Raw genomic sequence first — 15,511 nt, forward strand, 5'->3', positions numbered from 1 at the left:
ATCTTCATATTTAAGCCGATGGACTACTATATAAAATCAGGAAAAACCTTCCACACAACCTTTTCCAAATTCTAAAGTCCTACCTGCAGAACAGACACTCTCAAGTCAAAATCCAAGATTATATTACCATTCAACATCCAATTATGTAAGGAGTTCCACAAGGAAGCTCTCTTGGCCCGAAACTCTATCTTATGTACTCAGGTGATATTCCCAGATGCAACTGCCGCGCTAGCATCTCACCAAGATCCTCCTATGGCCTTTCATATATTACAGACAAACTTGAACGCAATTTTCTTTTGTCTAAAAACTTGGGGAATAGAAGTGAATGAAAACAAATCTGTGCATGTTACTTACACCAAACGGAGAGGTACCTCTTCAATTGGAATATTAAACAGGCATCTTCTGCAACAGACAAAGAGTGAAAAATACCTCGAAATTCATCTAGATCGATGACTTGTGGTGTGGAGCACACACATACTAACCAAGCGAAAGCAAACTCCGCAAACTTTATTGGTTAATAGGTCGAAAATCCCAACTAAGAATCGACAACAAGCTGCTGATATACAAAAGTCACACTAAAACCCATCTGGACTTATGGTATTCAACTATAGGGTACTGCATCTCACTCAAGTATAGAAATTCTAGGAAGATTTCAATCGAGTATTCAGAAATCTTGTAAATGCTCCTTGGTATGTCTCAATTCTCCCAAAAATATTCTTACCGCATGAAAACCCATCCAAATACATTAGCTCAACCTCTAATGAGACCCCTAGAACGCATCTTCCAATCTGACAGATTTTAGTGTCATAGTTATGTGTTATCCCTCAATCAAACGATATTTTAAAGTGAAGGGAAATTCCCACTGGGAAATTCATAGTGCTTCAAACCATTTGCTCATTGTAAAATTTCACAGATCACAAATAAAAAAAAATATTTAATCCATTATGGAACAGTGTTACTATAACCTCCAAATTAGTTGCCCATCACGTAGGTGATGCTGATATTGACTGAAAATTCAGGGTCATCGCTCAACTGCGATTTCCAACAGAAACTGAAATGAATCAATGAATTATGTAAGACTCGTTCCGCTCCTCTGTTCTGTTTGTCCTGATTATCATATCAAAAATTCAAGAAATCTAACTTGTCACGTATTTATTATATACCGAGTTGAGAAAATAAGTTATAAGTACAAGAAAAGCACATAATTTAGGTCTTTCAATATTTTCAAACCAAAGTAAATGTACGAGATGTCAATGTAATCGTGAGGTATTATCTGCGAGCTTTTTCAAAAAGAAAAACAATTTCTATTAATATTTCATTTTATGTTTCGGGTCTTTTGTTTATTGACACTAAAACTTGTCTATAAAGAGAAAACCTACTAAACTATGATCTCAATATTCTACAATTTGAAATTATGTTAAAAGAAAGAATTATAATATTCGAATAACAATAAATCTAATCTATCTTTTTTACAAGACTAGTGGAAATCTATATATTGAAATAGTACGAATTGAATAATCTCAGTTTTTTAACTTCTTCAACATTTTCATTATGAATTGTTTGAAGAAATCTATTGATATTGAGTCATGTTGAATGAATATACAATCATTTTTTGACACAATTTACACCAGCATGGAAAACTTTTCTTTATATATTCCAGCCGGGTGTAAAAGAGAAAATTTTAATAATATTGAAATTTTGGTATGACTCAAATATTGATATTAACCCTTATCAATACATAGAAACACACAGAAATCTAAGAAAATGAATCAGGCTCATAGGTTGAAACGCGTTGGAATATAGGACGACGTTTCGTGTTCCACTTCGAAATCATCATCAAAAGAAATGTTGAAGAAGTGATCTGATTCCATTGACTCAATAATTTCACTCCAAACACCTCTCTTTTGATAGATTCCATGGCTCAAGTAGAAATTCAATAAATCAATTTAAAGTCATCTGATTGACGACAACCAATCAGTACAACATTATATTGAAAACAGCTGCTTTCACTTTATCAAGTTACCATATATCATATTGACTTTCTCAAGCATGTTTATAGGAAACAGACTTCCACCTATGGCGCTGCGTCCGTCTGGTCACAAGCAACAAGCTTTCGAAATTTGTTATAAAATTTTTTCGAACAATTACTAATGTCCTTGGGTTATTTCTTTTTGCTCCAGTAGAAATTCAAAATTTCACCATTTGGTTGTTATACTGACGAGATCAATTAGGTGAAAATCAGACGGCGGATAATTTGGCGTTGATTTTGAAGGAATGGGCTGTGAACATAAGAGAAAAGATGGTACAAAGTTGAAAGAAACTATGGTTAAAACCATGTGGAACCTAACAAATAAGTTTTTAGAAGAAGAATAATATAAAAAAATGGAAGTTATTATTGACCCATTCAAAAGTGTTGTATTTCAATGAACGCAAAAACTGCAATCAGATTCCCGTAGAAGGAAAGAAATTTCGGATGTATCAAGTTTTGTAGAAAAAACGAAAATTTATGAAATGAAAATATCCCCCGAAGGACTGTTACGAAAATTCTATCACATAGCCGCCTCAGAATTAACTAGGAGGAGAGCTGCTGCTTACTTGATTGACTCTCTTGTATAGAATCAAACAACAATGGTTCTGTACTGACAGGACAAAATATTATTGTCAAGAAAGAGTTTAAATATTGAAATAAACAGATTATTATTTATTAAGAATAAATCGCTCCTGGAAATCTGAAAATAATCACTGGTATGATAATATGCCCATTGAAAGCTTAGGAATCAATATCCTTAGGTTATTAGGTACTACTAAAATGGTTACATTACTCCAATTTCAAGCTCAGTGCCTAGGTCTAGGCGTATGAAACTTTAAATAGGCGATCTATACAATGCTTTGTATTTTTGGTCCACCAGGAATGCACGTTGGTAGTGGAATAGGTAGGGAATGTGAGAAGTTTGTCTTCAGGTAATTCTGAAATCATATCACATGAAAAATATATTTGAGTGTTGATGAGACACTATGAAACTTGCTTTATATAGTTACTTCCACCGTAGCCCGTAGTCCTACTGTATGGTTAATAAGCCTCTATCAACATAAACTATTTATACTTATGTGGAACTGTATAAAATAGACTTATAACTTTTATATCAAATTATCCAAGTCTTTTCAATCTTGAACATAATCTAGCGACCGATTTCGATTTCGGTCTAGTTGAGTCTTATCTGATGTTGTCTACATCCGAACTAATTATTACAATTAGTAGACAAAAAGTTATAAAAACTCAAAAACAAACATTAAAATAATTAAATAAAGATACTAATACAATATTTGGCTTTAGAAACGTAATGGAAACTCGGGAAGCTCTTTCTTCTTAAATGTGCTGACTCAGAGATGTAGAGACATGAATGCTGATGTATTTTCATGTTTTATTGACTATAAAAAAGCTTTTGACTGACATCCTAAAATCAACCGAGATCGACGCACAAGATCATAACCGGACTCTACTGGCACCAAATAGGAACAGTCAAAATCGAAGTGTCCAGATCAGAAGAGATAGTAATAAGAAGAGGCGTGCGACAAGGATGTGTATTGTCTCCCCTACTAATTTAACTGCAACTCTGAAGCAGTATTCAGCGAAACCCTCGAGAATACAACTGCAGGTATAAAGATCAATGGAAACATTATAAACAATCTTCGTTAAGCAGATGACACCGCGGTAGTGGCCAGTAGCCTATCAGAACTTCAATACGTCAAAGACAAAACTATTGGTATTCTCAAAAATATAAAGAAACCCCACCCTAAGACTCCATGGGGAGATCATTGAACAAGTGTCATTTCTACGATACCTGGGCACGCTCGTCAACCAGCAATCTGACCCAAAACTCGAAATCAGATCAAGAATTGAGCAAGCGCGGAAAACTCTGAACAACATTCTGGTAAACCGTAGCCTCAGACTGGAACTCTGGACCAGAATGTTCCGTTGTTACATCTTTGGATGGATGCATAGAAGTCCTACAGTAATGAGTAACAAAATTATAAGTAAAAGTAGTGGGTGATAATTAGTATATGAGTCCATATCAAAATTAAACCAGTATGTAACATGCTTGGAATTAAATATTATTATTAGAATAGTCGTTTACAGAGGTACTTTTCTCAAATTATTGCAAAATGCGGAAAAAGATTATATCGATTTGATTTCAATTGGCAAGTAATTGTGCATTTTTTGCACTGTAAAATATTGAGTCCTTAACTGATTCTGAACGTGGAGTAGATAGGTAAAGGTCGTGCTTAGCGTTCCTAAGTGGATAGCCGAGCAACGACATTTCTGAAATTGGAGAAGCGTTCTTACGAATCAGGCAAACGAATTCAAAGATTAATACAGAAGGAAGACTCAGAATATTTAATCTTTTAAAGAAATCCCTGCATTGAGAACTACTATTTAGTCCGAGTAAATATATAACAGCTCACTTTTGTAATTTGAGGATTCGCTCAAATTGAGTCGCGACTCAATATAAGCATAATAAACTATTGAGAAGATGGATAAGTTCAGTATTTTTTAAATAAGGCGGCAGTATGTAATGTAACACCCATTTCAAGGAATTGTCCACACATCGCGCTGATTAACTTCTTCTGCTAGATTTTTCTCTTAAATTCAAATAATAATAGAAACGAGAAATTTTGTAATTTCCGTTTGCTCGCAAAGGAATGCCCACCGGTATATCTTCAACATTCCTATTACGGTATAAGGGAGAGGATGAAAAATCTGATTATTATCTAATACCACTTTGCAATCAGTAATGGACGTATTCAGTGCCGTTTTGTCAGAGCGAATACTATAATTACTGTCAAGTAGCTGGAAAAAGAATGCATTGAGAACGAAGTTCCTTTGAATCTTTCTTTCATTGATGTACAATTCAGGACTAAGAGCTACTTTGATAATATACTGTGATTCATTTTATATGAAAGTTATGTATGCTGTCAGGGCTTTTGAAAATCATCTAATTTTAACTATTATCATAGTATCAGATTTATAAAAAGTGAATTTATTTGAAATTTGGGCTATTGTTAATTCTTTAATAAATTGCGGGATACAAACAACTGCAGTAGAAATATGGAAGTGGATGGATTAGACAAAAGAAATTGAAGACAGTAAAGGATTAAATAGAAATATCAAGAATGAAATCAGAAAAGATATTGATGGAGAAATGGATAAAACAGGGACATAGCTAATTAAACAGGATAATTGACAAAAAATAAAATACAGAAGCTAGTGAATATATGGACTAAAGAAATAGTGGAAATGAATACCGGTAAAACTGAAGTTATTACCATTAATTGAAAGCATGAGGATGAAAAGAAAAATGGACTAACATGTAATGCACTGTGAAGAGTGATAGCTTATCAATATCTAGAACCAACTTATATTGAAAAAATATAGGAATATATAGATTTGTGTTTGTGTGAAAGTGGATGGCTTTAATGTCGATCAGCCACAGAATTTTCAATGATTTCACCTAAATTTTGATTTTAGTATCGATAAAATTCACTAATAGATCCAATGTTTGTTTGTTTTGTGAATGTGATTGTTGCATCCGAAAACAAAATGTAATTGAGATTAGCACTGGTACTACACTTGACACTAAACAAAGCTATCGAGATGTTGACATGGGAGTTGAAACGTAGATGTATATTAACAATACCAGTAGTAACATATGCAAGTAAAAACTGGACATTGAGAAAGAAGAATAAAGCTAAGATGAAGACAACAACAAGATGAAGCATCCAAAAAGAATGATAAAGTGGAAAACTTCTTAGTTGGCACGGACATATCTTCATAATGTCAATCCTATTGTCTCGAATATTCTCTAACACAATTACAAAGTTTTCGAATGAAGAGCTGAGTGCTTATACAGGTAGAGTACTGAATACAGGAAAAGAAGACTGACCTAACCAACTGAATAACCTATCTAGTCTCGTCACTATTTATAATCAAAATATCTAAAAAACGTTCCTACTTTAAGGTGCCGACAATATTTATTTTCTCTTTCGTTCAAGACACTTTATCTATACTGCGCATGTTTGAGAATGCGCAGAACCTACCTAGAACCTCGGAGAATAGAGAAATCGTTGCCATTCTGTCTTCCTTAGTTGGAACAGCTTGCACTCATATAAACTGTCCATATGGAAGTATTGCTTATATGATAAAAAGCTTAAAGCAAAGGACAATGACTTTTTTATGATACAAAATTTTTCTATTATTACGTAAAATGAGTTTATAATCTGAATATAGTTTTCCAAATGTTGTATATTTTCTGTTTTATTGAGGATTCTACTGGAATTCTCTTGTATTAATAAGTCGAATCGAATTATATTAAATGAAGGAAATTTCTGTTGATATATTCTCGAAGTTTCAATATGCTGGAAAACGTCATCTAGATAATATGTTCTCTGAAATTCTATGTGAAATTATATCATATCAATATTTAATTTCCGGATTCATTGTTATTTATTCCTATAAACGTGAACAAATGACAAAATTCCCGCATTTATAATAGTATCTGACCCTTTTTTTATTTGTCCTACCACCACATCGTAAGGGAAATATTCAGCGCAATGCACATAAATCATATATATATATATATATATATATATATATATATATATATATATATATATATATATATATATATATTTTCTCTTTATAGTTCAGCATCAAGAAAAAATCCAAAAATTACTAACTAAATATTAGCCGGAATAGTATTTTCTAGTCTGGAGATATTTTGATAAAGACCTAAAGAAAAGTCGAAACGTCAAATTTTATCTTTCTTTCAATAATTATTATTAAAAAAAAACTAATTTTAAAACAGAAGAGGCCTAAAATCAGGAACATTTAAATGCAATAATATAACAAAAGGTCCAAGAAATGAGAAATTAAAGATATTTTTTACTAGATAAAAATGATGCTACAACTGTTTTAATGTTAGAAAAGTCTCGAAAATATGAATCTATAGGAACAACAAAGGCAAGTCAATTGATGACTAATATCTGTGTCCGAATCGATTAAAATTTAAAAAAAAAGGGGTACCGTGCTCACAGAAAGTGAGAATATTGCGTAATAATATTTGTTAAAAAAACTTATTTTGTGGCATACAAGAAAATGATTTTTCTATAATGACTTTGTCCCTGATAATTCTATCCAACAATTTTTGTATAAAAATTATTCACTCACAAATTTCACAAGATTGATGGGAATAATAATAAAAGGAAGAAAAAGGGTTGCCATTTATGTTTCGATCAGTAAAGGCACATTTTATTCCTAACAATAATCAAAACATTTTTTAAATTGAGGAAAAATCGTGAATTATTTCATTTATTTAAGGTGAATCAATATTCAAGATTTTTATACTTTATGATGCCTTCTGTATTAGCTAGTTTAGTTGAGGTTCCCGAAAAATAATGACCAGTGTAGAGATCAGAAGTTGGTTACTTTAGATATTTTCGTATGAAATTAAGCATCTGGATACATTTTGTTTCGCAATTTGTGCAGGAAATATTGAATTATCTTCATTTTTTTTCAATTCCAATTCTCGATTAACGAAGAACTTCTGGCGCTAGATACAAATACAATTATTTTAGCAGACTCGCGAGCTTTATAGCTTGTTTATTTCTATATAGTTCCTATAATCACATCAACATTCTTCAGGTTTCTATCAGTCACAACGATTTGATTTTTGATATCTGGAGAATGAAAATAGGGAATAAAGAGTAAAGTATCCAAGCTCCTAATATTTCTCAAATCCTATTATCGTTCCCTGTACCAAATTTATTGAAGAAATATTTAAATTAGTTTAAATGTCAATTCAAAGGCAATTTAACGCTTGTTTTGGAATTGATATGAAAAAGGAGTCATCGAATAAGAAAAAAACTAACGTTAGGGTATATTTCAAGAAAATTGAGTCGAAAGAGGGTTGACAGACAAATTTTATATTCAACACAGTATGAAAACGCAATTTTCACCGAATTTAAATTTTTATAGTGTTGAAAGTTTATGAACTAAGAATTGTATAAGCTCATATAGTAATACTGTGGTACTAGAAGTATGAATTAGATTATTTAATCGAGTCGTATAAGGTTTTCCACTACCATGATCCCCATGCAGAGGGCTAAGATGAGAATAAATAAGAAAGTGAAGCAGTTTCAATTTAAATACAAATAAAATACACCTGTTAGATATGTTTTTCTAAGCTACACATTCAGTTTATGAAAATTTAATTTGACCAGTATATAAACAAATAATAAATTTATTATCATATTTAGACTAGCGATAGTCGCAGAGAAGAGTGTGATAAATTCTGTTATTTACCACAATTTTTTGAACCATATTTCTTGTTGCAATTGCAATTAAGAAAACTTCAATATAATTTCATAACAAATCTTGATATTCGCAAACTCTGTGAGCTTTTTTCAAATTATTCATCAGATCACACTCAGAAGTATGCTGTTTGGAAGACAATTTAATATGCTTTGATATGAGTATAAATTTATTAACAAGGCTTATTTGTATGCGTAGCAACCGGTAAATAAATGAAACGTGTTAATTTAACGGATTTTTCATGATGTTAATAGTGTTCAAATGTGTTACTTCAATGCATACTACACCATAAAAAGCCGTACAAGTTATTGCTTCAATCAAAAATGGACTTGGTCAGCAGTTATAAGGTGTGCAGAGTGTACCAGCATCATGAGGAGACTGAATCCTTTTATAGGCGACCTAGAACAGGCAGAAGATGATGACCGCTTTATTGTATCAACAACATTAAGAAATCTTCACTTTAATACTGTTCAATTGCAGCAGCAGCTCCGTGAGTGCGAGAAGTGAATATTAGTCAGTAAGACGAATACTCCAAGAAAAAATCTGACCCCTAAAACACCTGCGATTGATGCAAAACTTGCTCCAGCTAATCGGTAAGCACACCTGCACAGGATCATGTGAAATGGACGTTAGAACAATGGGGATGTGTTATGGCTCTCAGATGAGACCAGAACATTGTAGTGATCGAAAAAGACCAAAAGAGTAATTTACAGATTTCCGCTTTGAAGTGCGGAGTGCTTATGAAGTTGGTTCCTGCATGATCTAGGGTGCAGTTTCTATAGTATCACAAATCGACCCTGTGTTCATTCATAGGGGTTACTGTATTCACGATTTTAACGGCTGATAGATATATTGAGGAGATTTTATCAAATGGACACGAATTTACTTTTATGCGTGACAATAAAAAGCCGCACATCACCAAAATCGTGCAGGATCATATTCCAGAAGTCGGTTTACGAGATATGGAGTGACCAGCATACAGTCCTGACCTAAATCCCATATAAAAAGAAGAATTTGAGCTAGAATTCCTACCCAAAGCTAATTGCTACAAAAGAAAAAGAAACTTGATTAGATCTATGCCTATTCGTAGATTATACCCATTATTAAGAATTTAAGTGTTAAGTTTCAAATTACCAATAACCTTATTTATGTTAATAATAAAAAAACCTAATGTGCTGAATGGATTAATTTCACTATGTCAAGTCGAAAAAATAAATTTATACACGTATTAAATCGTCTTTCAAACATCATATTTTTGTTGATCTGATGAATAATTGAAAAAATAATATAGTTGAAGTCAAAAGTTTACAGTGGACCGATTTCTATACACGTGAATATACTTATTTGAAAAGTGACGTTTTCACTAGATCTTTTTTATAATCCTCTCTAATATCCTCGTAGGCGATTCAAACGCAACTAGAATATTCCAGAAAACTCCTTCTAGATTATTCGATAACAACGTAAAAAACTTGTTATTGGGGTGATGAGTATAAGTCACGATTGAACCACCTGTCAATAATCGTTATAATATTTATAAAAATAAGATATGTGTGAAAAGTGACTTCCAGGAAACTAGTTTCAGAAGAGAACTTATTTGGAGACGGATCAATAAATAATTTTTTAGACGACGTCATCTGAAAGTTGATCGTTCTGTATTCATTTACACACCAAAAGTTGCGTTTTGAGTGTTCCATGTAGTGAAAGTGACATTTCCGTACCGCAAATTACTTTCGGGACGCTCTGGAATAAATAACTTTAACTTCCTTAAATGTGATATACATATTCCATCTGTATCTAATCCAATAAATATTAATAATTGTCCTGCACTTGCAATCAACATTACTTTTTGCAAATAATTAATAAATTAATATTGACATTACAAATATCATTGAGTACATTATATTGTTCAATAAATAAAATGTTTATAATTCTCAATTATTTATTTTCTTCACTCACTGTAATTGGAAAAGTTTTGGATCTTATGCGTTGTTGTATGTATGTTGTGTACGCCGCGGCTGAAATAGCATTTTCAGTCCTTGGCATGTAAAAAATTATTACACACCTCGAACTAATGACAAATAAAATATTATCATTGTGAAATTGATCAAATCATACTATCTATTGATAACACGTGTGATTAACAGAATTTCCAGTTTGCTGTTACTCAATGTTCTAATCGCGAGTAAAACCATACGAACTTGAAGCAATCACATTAGGCGTCGGGTAAGCGTTGACCGCCCTCGGTTCTAGCAATACACATGAAGAGTTTAGGTCCATTTTGCATTAGGTACAATGACTATTTATGTACGGAATAATGAATCAAACTTTCCGCTTAAGCCAAATGCGAATGAATCAAACAAATATGCCTAATTCTCAATATCTCCCAAGGAGAATACTTCTATAACTGTATACACTGATAAAATAATGAAACAAATCGCAATATTCATTCGGTTATATTATTAATTAAATGTTTTGTTTATCATGGTGATTTGGCTGAGGAACTAGTACACAAAGCTGTAAGGAAACCGCAGAAACGCTACATGTGGTGATCGAGTTACGAATATTTGGTACTTTTCGAGAAGAGTTTCGTTAGTGTAGATTCTCTAAAGACACGCTTTGCAATTAAATTCATTTCTAGTCGTAGTGCACCTAAATTCATATTCAAATGTTTGGAATATATACTGGAAATTCAGTTCTATTTCAACACCTAACAATAGAGTAAAAAAATCAATGATAGTTTATGTCAGAAACAACAGAAACTGAAAAATTATTTCAATTTCTTCTGAAATTGAATAAAGAGAAAATAGAAACCTCAGTTTTCTAGTAATTACTGAGATTCCAATTTAATCCTATCGAAGACGGTGAATTGATTGGAAATTTCTATAGTAAATCGCCTCATTTCTTTTATATTTCAAAACTGTACATCATACCTACGTATAATTCCCAATATAAAAGAAAACCATAAAAACTACCTCAAAGGGTGGTCATATATCAATTTGATTTTACAGATTTGAGACACAATCTGAACATAAGAATCAAAATGTAACCGGTCGACAAGGTGGTTGTCTCTAATTATAGATAATATACAAGGCGTAATAAAAAAAGGTTCAAATCAGAATAATCACCAGAAGAATAGATAAAATTATGAGGCAGATGACCTATAAAAACACAGAATTAGTTTGTTTATTCTATATTGGTAATTATAAAAAAAAAATATGTGTTGGATGGGTGCTCATTCAATTTCGGAAGCAGGGAATAGTCAATGGGAATTAAGACTGAAGTTCATAGAAGTGCCACCTGAAATATCGTAAGTTACGTGTGCATTAAACCAAAATAAAAATAGAATTGAAATATTTTTTAGCAAATTTTTCAACTATGTAAATCGTTTTGAAAAAAATTTTTTATTCGAAATCATCATTCGCAACAAGTCCTTCGTTATTTCAGTATTATCATGCTTTCTTCCAATTCGATGTCCCTACGTATCAAAGAGGCCTCTAGGTTATCAATAATAAGATACAGGAGCTCCAGAATATGATTGCTACAACTTTATGGTCATGAATAAACTTAAGGTTCTTCGTTAGCGATTTAGAGTATTGGCACTTAATGCTTTTGGGACGAAATTATTAAACCAAGTCACAATTTATGTAGCTTTTTGTTTGTTGTATAATCCACGTGGTATAATACACATTGCAACATTGTAGCAGATCCTAGATAAGAAACAATATCGATATCGAATACTCTGTGCAAAGGGTACGTACCTAAACCTGATTGAGTTGTTGTGGGACAAATTGGACAGGGAAATCAGGAAGCAGTGTCCTACTTCGATTTCACATCTCTAGACTGTAGTGTGATTCGATTTTTAGAAAATTTATATTCTAATTAGTTTTTCTGTCCTTATAAAGGAAATTAAAAATGTATAAAATACCGCAAAATATCTAGTTTAGAGTAAAAAAAAAATTGTGTTGATTTAGCTCTTAAGAATTTTTTTTTGCTTTAGTTTGTGGTGGTGGTGTCGATCTACAAGGTCCATTGTTCATACATGAACCTCCCCATAGAGTGGAATTTAGTAACAGCTCAGGTGGTAAAGTTGACTGTACTGCTCAGGGTAGTCCTCTTCCAGAAGTTGAATGGATTCTAGCTGACGGATCACCGGTACATCAGGTAAGTATCTTCATATGAAACTACCAAATTCACGTGTTCAATTTCAATTTAGAACAGTCGTCCTCTACACTTTCTAATTCTATAATGGAACATATAAAAGATCGTGAGCGAGTGTTTATTTTTATATTCTAATAAAAAATATCAGCTTAATAACCATGTTTTATTAGAGAAGCGAACTATGAAAGAAAACATGATCTGCAATGCATTTAGTATTGAACAAAAACCAAGCAATCAATATACATGGTGTTTCTAAATGTATCCGATAAAATTCACTAGCATGCAATTAAGTTGGGCTATAACAAAATTTCCTCAACCCACCCTTTTACGAGATATCACCCTTAAAAGTTTTTCAGTCAAGCTAACATCGAACATGAAAAACCACGGCAATTTTTCAATATTTTTGTTACATTATACGGGGTTTGAAATTGGTAGCCTTGAAGTTGAAATTTGCTTAGAATTAGTTCCTTCTAGGGACAATGGAGAGTCACACCAACGCCGAATAGAAAAGGAAAGAGAACACAATCAGAATCTTCTACTAAAATAGAAATAAGAAGGGGAATGAGCAGTAGAAAAGTATTACTTCGTTGCGAAAGGATCTAGCTATATAGCTTTTACTTCAGTTGCATCTTTCGTCTCGATTTAGCCCCTTCCTCTACCTTTTGTTCTCTTCAGTTTCCTCTACACTTCAGCGGTAAACGTACTAGTTGCTGTCCAGGCAGTTTCCGTTGATTAAATAGTATCCACCACAACATTATTAGGCCTCATTAATACTCCTATTCCAGCTTTGCCAGTAATTCAACTCTCCGTGGCTGAGCCAAGTATCCATCCGTGTAATGAATCGGTGGATCCATCTTCCCTTAAACGCGGTTTGAGAACGACCTATGTTGTTTCTTCGTTCATCCTTAACTCTTCTTCGCACAGCGCGATAGATCTTCTCTGCCCTACGCTATGCGATATGCGATGGCAATTTTCAGGACACAACCGATAAAATGAAAAAATTCTGCTTCCTGGTTCCTGGTTCCTGGCTCAGTGATACGTTTCTGATCACAGATATGACTTCTGACGACAACAAAGCTCTTCATCTCTGATATGGACCTTTTAAGTTCGGTAAGACGAGATAGATGATGAAGTTGATCTTTTTCAAGTGTTTTGCCACGATTACTACGGTCACGTCGTCGTCGAATGCTACGAGTTTCGGTAATCTCAGTTCCTACATTTTGTATATTGTTTCACAAGAGAGGATCAAGGACTGAGTTTAGAGGTACACCTTGGAGAAAATCTCTGTGTCGTATTTGAGGATTCTATTTGTGAAGCAGCTAATTATCAAGTGACGCGCACGTGCGTGTGTTTGTGGTACAACACGTTACGCTTTAAATTAATAGCACTTCGTGTCCAGTCAGTGTGAACTTATCCATTCCCATTTTCTTTTAGTGTAGGTGAATATTCGAAATATGTGATGATAAATTTTGATATCTTATAATCTTCGAACTTTGTTCTCCTTTATTCATTTTTCATTTGTTATTTCTACCTTAATATAAAGGAGTAAGAACACCTCAAGCTTAATTTTCCTCAAAAGTTAATTTATTCCTTAATCCATATTTCCCATTTACTACGGAATACACTTTCGCTCGTTCAACTTATTACCGCTTCCATCGTAGTTATAATCAGTTTCCATAAATGTTTCAGGTGTCTGAACTCAGACTGCTGTTTCCCAACGGTTCTCTTGTCTTCCCACCGTTCACCAACGAACGATATAGACACGATGTGCATGCTGCTCTCTACCGGTGTAGGTTAAAAAGTGCTCTGGGGATTGTAGTCAGCAGAGAGGTACATGTGAAAGCTGGTAAGTTGCTTGAATGTTTCTAATAGAAATAATTGTCCAGTCATTTTCTATGTTTAAGTCTCTCAAATCCGAAAACATTCTTGACAATTGAAGTTTCGGTTTTCTTTATTTATATACACTATTCTTTTGAGATTTACAAACAAAATTAATAATGAGGTTGACTATCTCCTAGTTGAACAGACAACCAGGCATCGATGTCTTTTTATGTGTTTAAAAAACATTAAAATTGTGTATTAACTTCTTCAGTGTGTGGATGGGGATAGAAACCAAACATTCTTCTCCCCATGGAAATGTATAAACGTCAACTGCTTGAAAAAACATTTAGATAAGAGAGGTTTGTAGAACTTGGTGAACATAACATCAAGCTGACCATTATAATCCTTACGATAGCAATCCTGCGTTTCAGTGTAGTCATCTTACTACACCAGCCTAAACGTTAGAGATAGACTGTATGATAAGACGTTTCTTTCTAAACCGTTAGTCTATAATTCGACACAAAGTAGCAAATTGGTCTCATCCAGATGGTTTCCAGAAGCGACTATATTGAAGCTTAGAGATTTATCTTTCGTTAACTAGATGGTTTTCATCGTGTTCTACGTACTTCTGATTATAGATCATCCATACATAACCGTCAATTCGCGTTAGAATGAACCAAACATCGTGGCAGTAATTTTAACTTTTCCGAACATGATGGATTTTTTTACGTTTCAAATAAGTATATGGAATATCAATACGTTACAATCTGTACTATTCGATTCTCTTTTGAGATGGTCTAAATCTCATTAAATGGCTATTTATTCAAATTAAGAAGTTGTTCAATTGCTAATATATTGATTAGATTCGATTTTAAAAATTGAAACTTTAACGAAATTGTGGTATTAAGATGGTATTCTGTTCTGTCATGTTTTCATCGAATACAATCGGCGGTCATTAAAATAAATTTCTACCTAGATCTTAATTTTACCTTCTCGAAAGATGTGACTATATTGTGTCTTGATATAAGGGTGTCTATGAATTAATCCATATTCGCTTTGGTCGACTGTTTAAAAATAATCCTTAACTGGACTCATCATATAATATAACAATGCCCAATGCCGATACGTAGAATAAGTATGTAGGGAGTGATGGCCATCTTAATA

General features: G+C 33.0%; 1 protein-coding gene across 1 annotated transcript in view; it reads left to right on the plus strand.

The window, feature by feature from the left end:
• The window catches only part of LOC130440742 (cell adhesion molecule Dscam2), a 125,500-nt gene that overhangs the window by 31,833 nt on the left and 78,156 nt on the right, over nt 1-15,511 (plus strand). Inside the window, exons 2-3 of the mRNA XM_056774055.1 lie at nt 12,366-12,529; nt 14,216-14,372. Of these exons, the coding sequence (XP_056630033.1) occupies nt 12,366-12,529; nt 14,216-14,372 (321 nt within the window). The remainder of the gene's footprint in view (nt 1-12,365; nt 12,530-14,215; nt 14,373-15,511) is intronic.

This window comes from Diorhabda sublineata, chromosome 2, assembly GCF_026230105.1.
Source record: "Diorhabda sublineata isolate icDioSubl1.1 chromosome 2, icDioSubl1.1, whole genome shotgun sequence".
NCBI classification, from domain to species: domain Eukaryota; kingdom Metazoa; phylum Arthropoda; class Insecta; order Coleoptera; family Chrysomelidae; genus Diorhabda; species Diorhabda sublineata.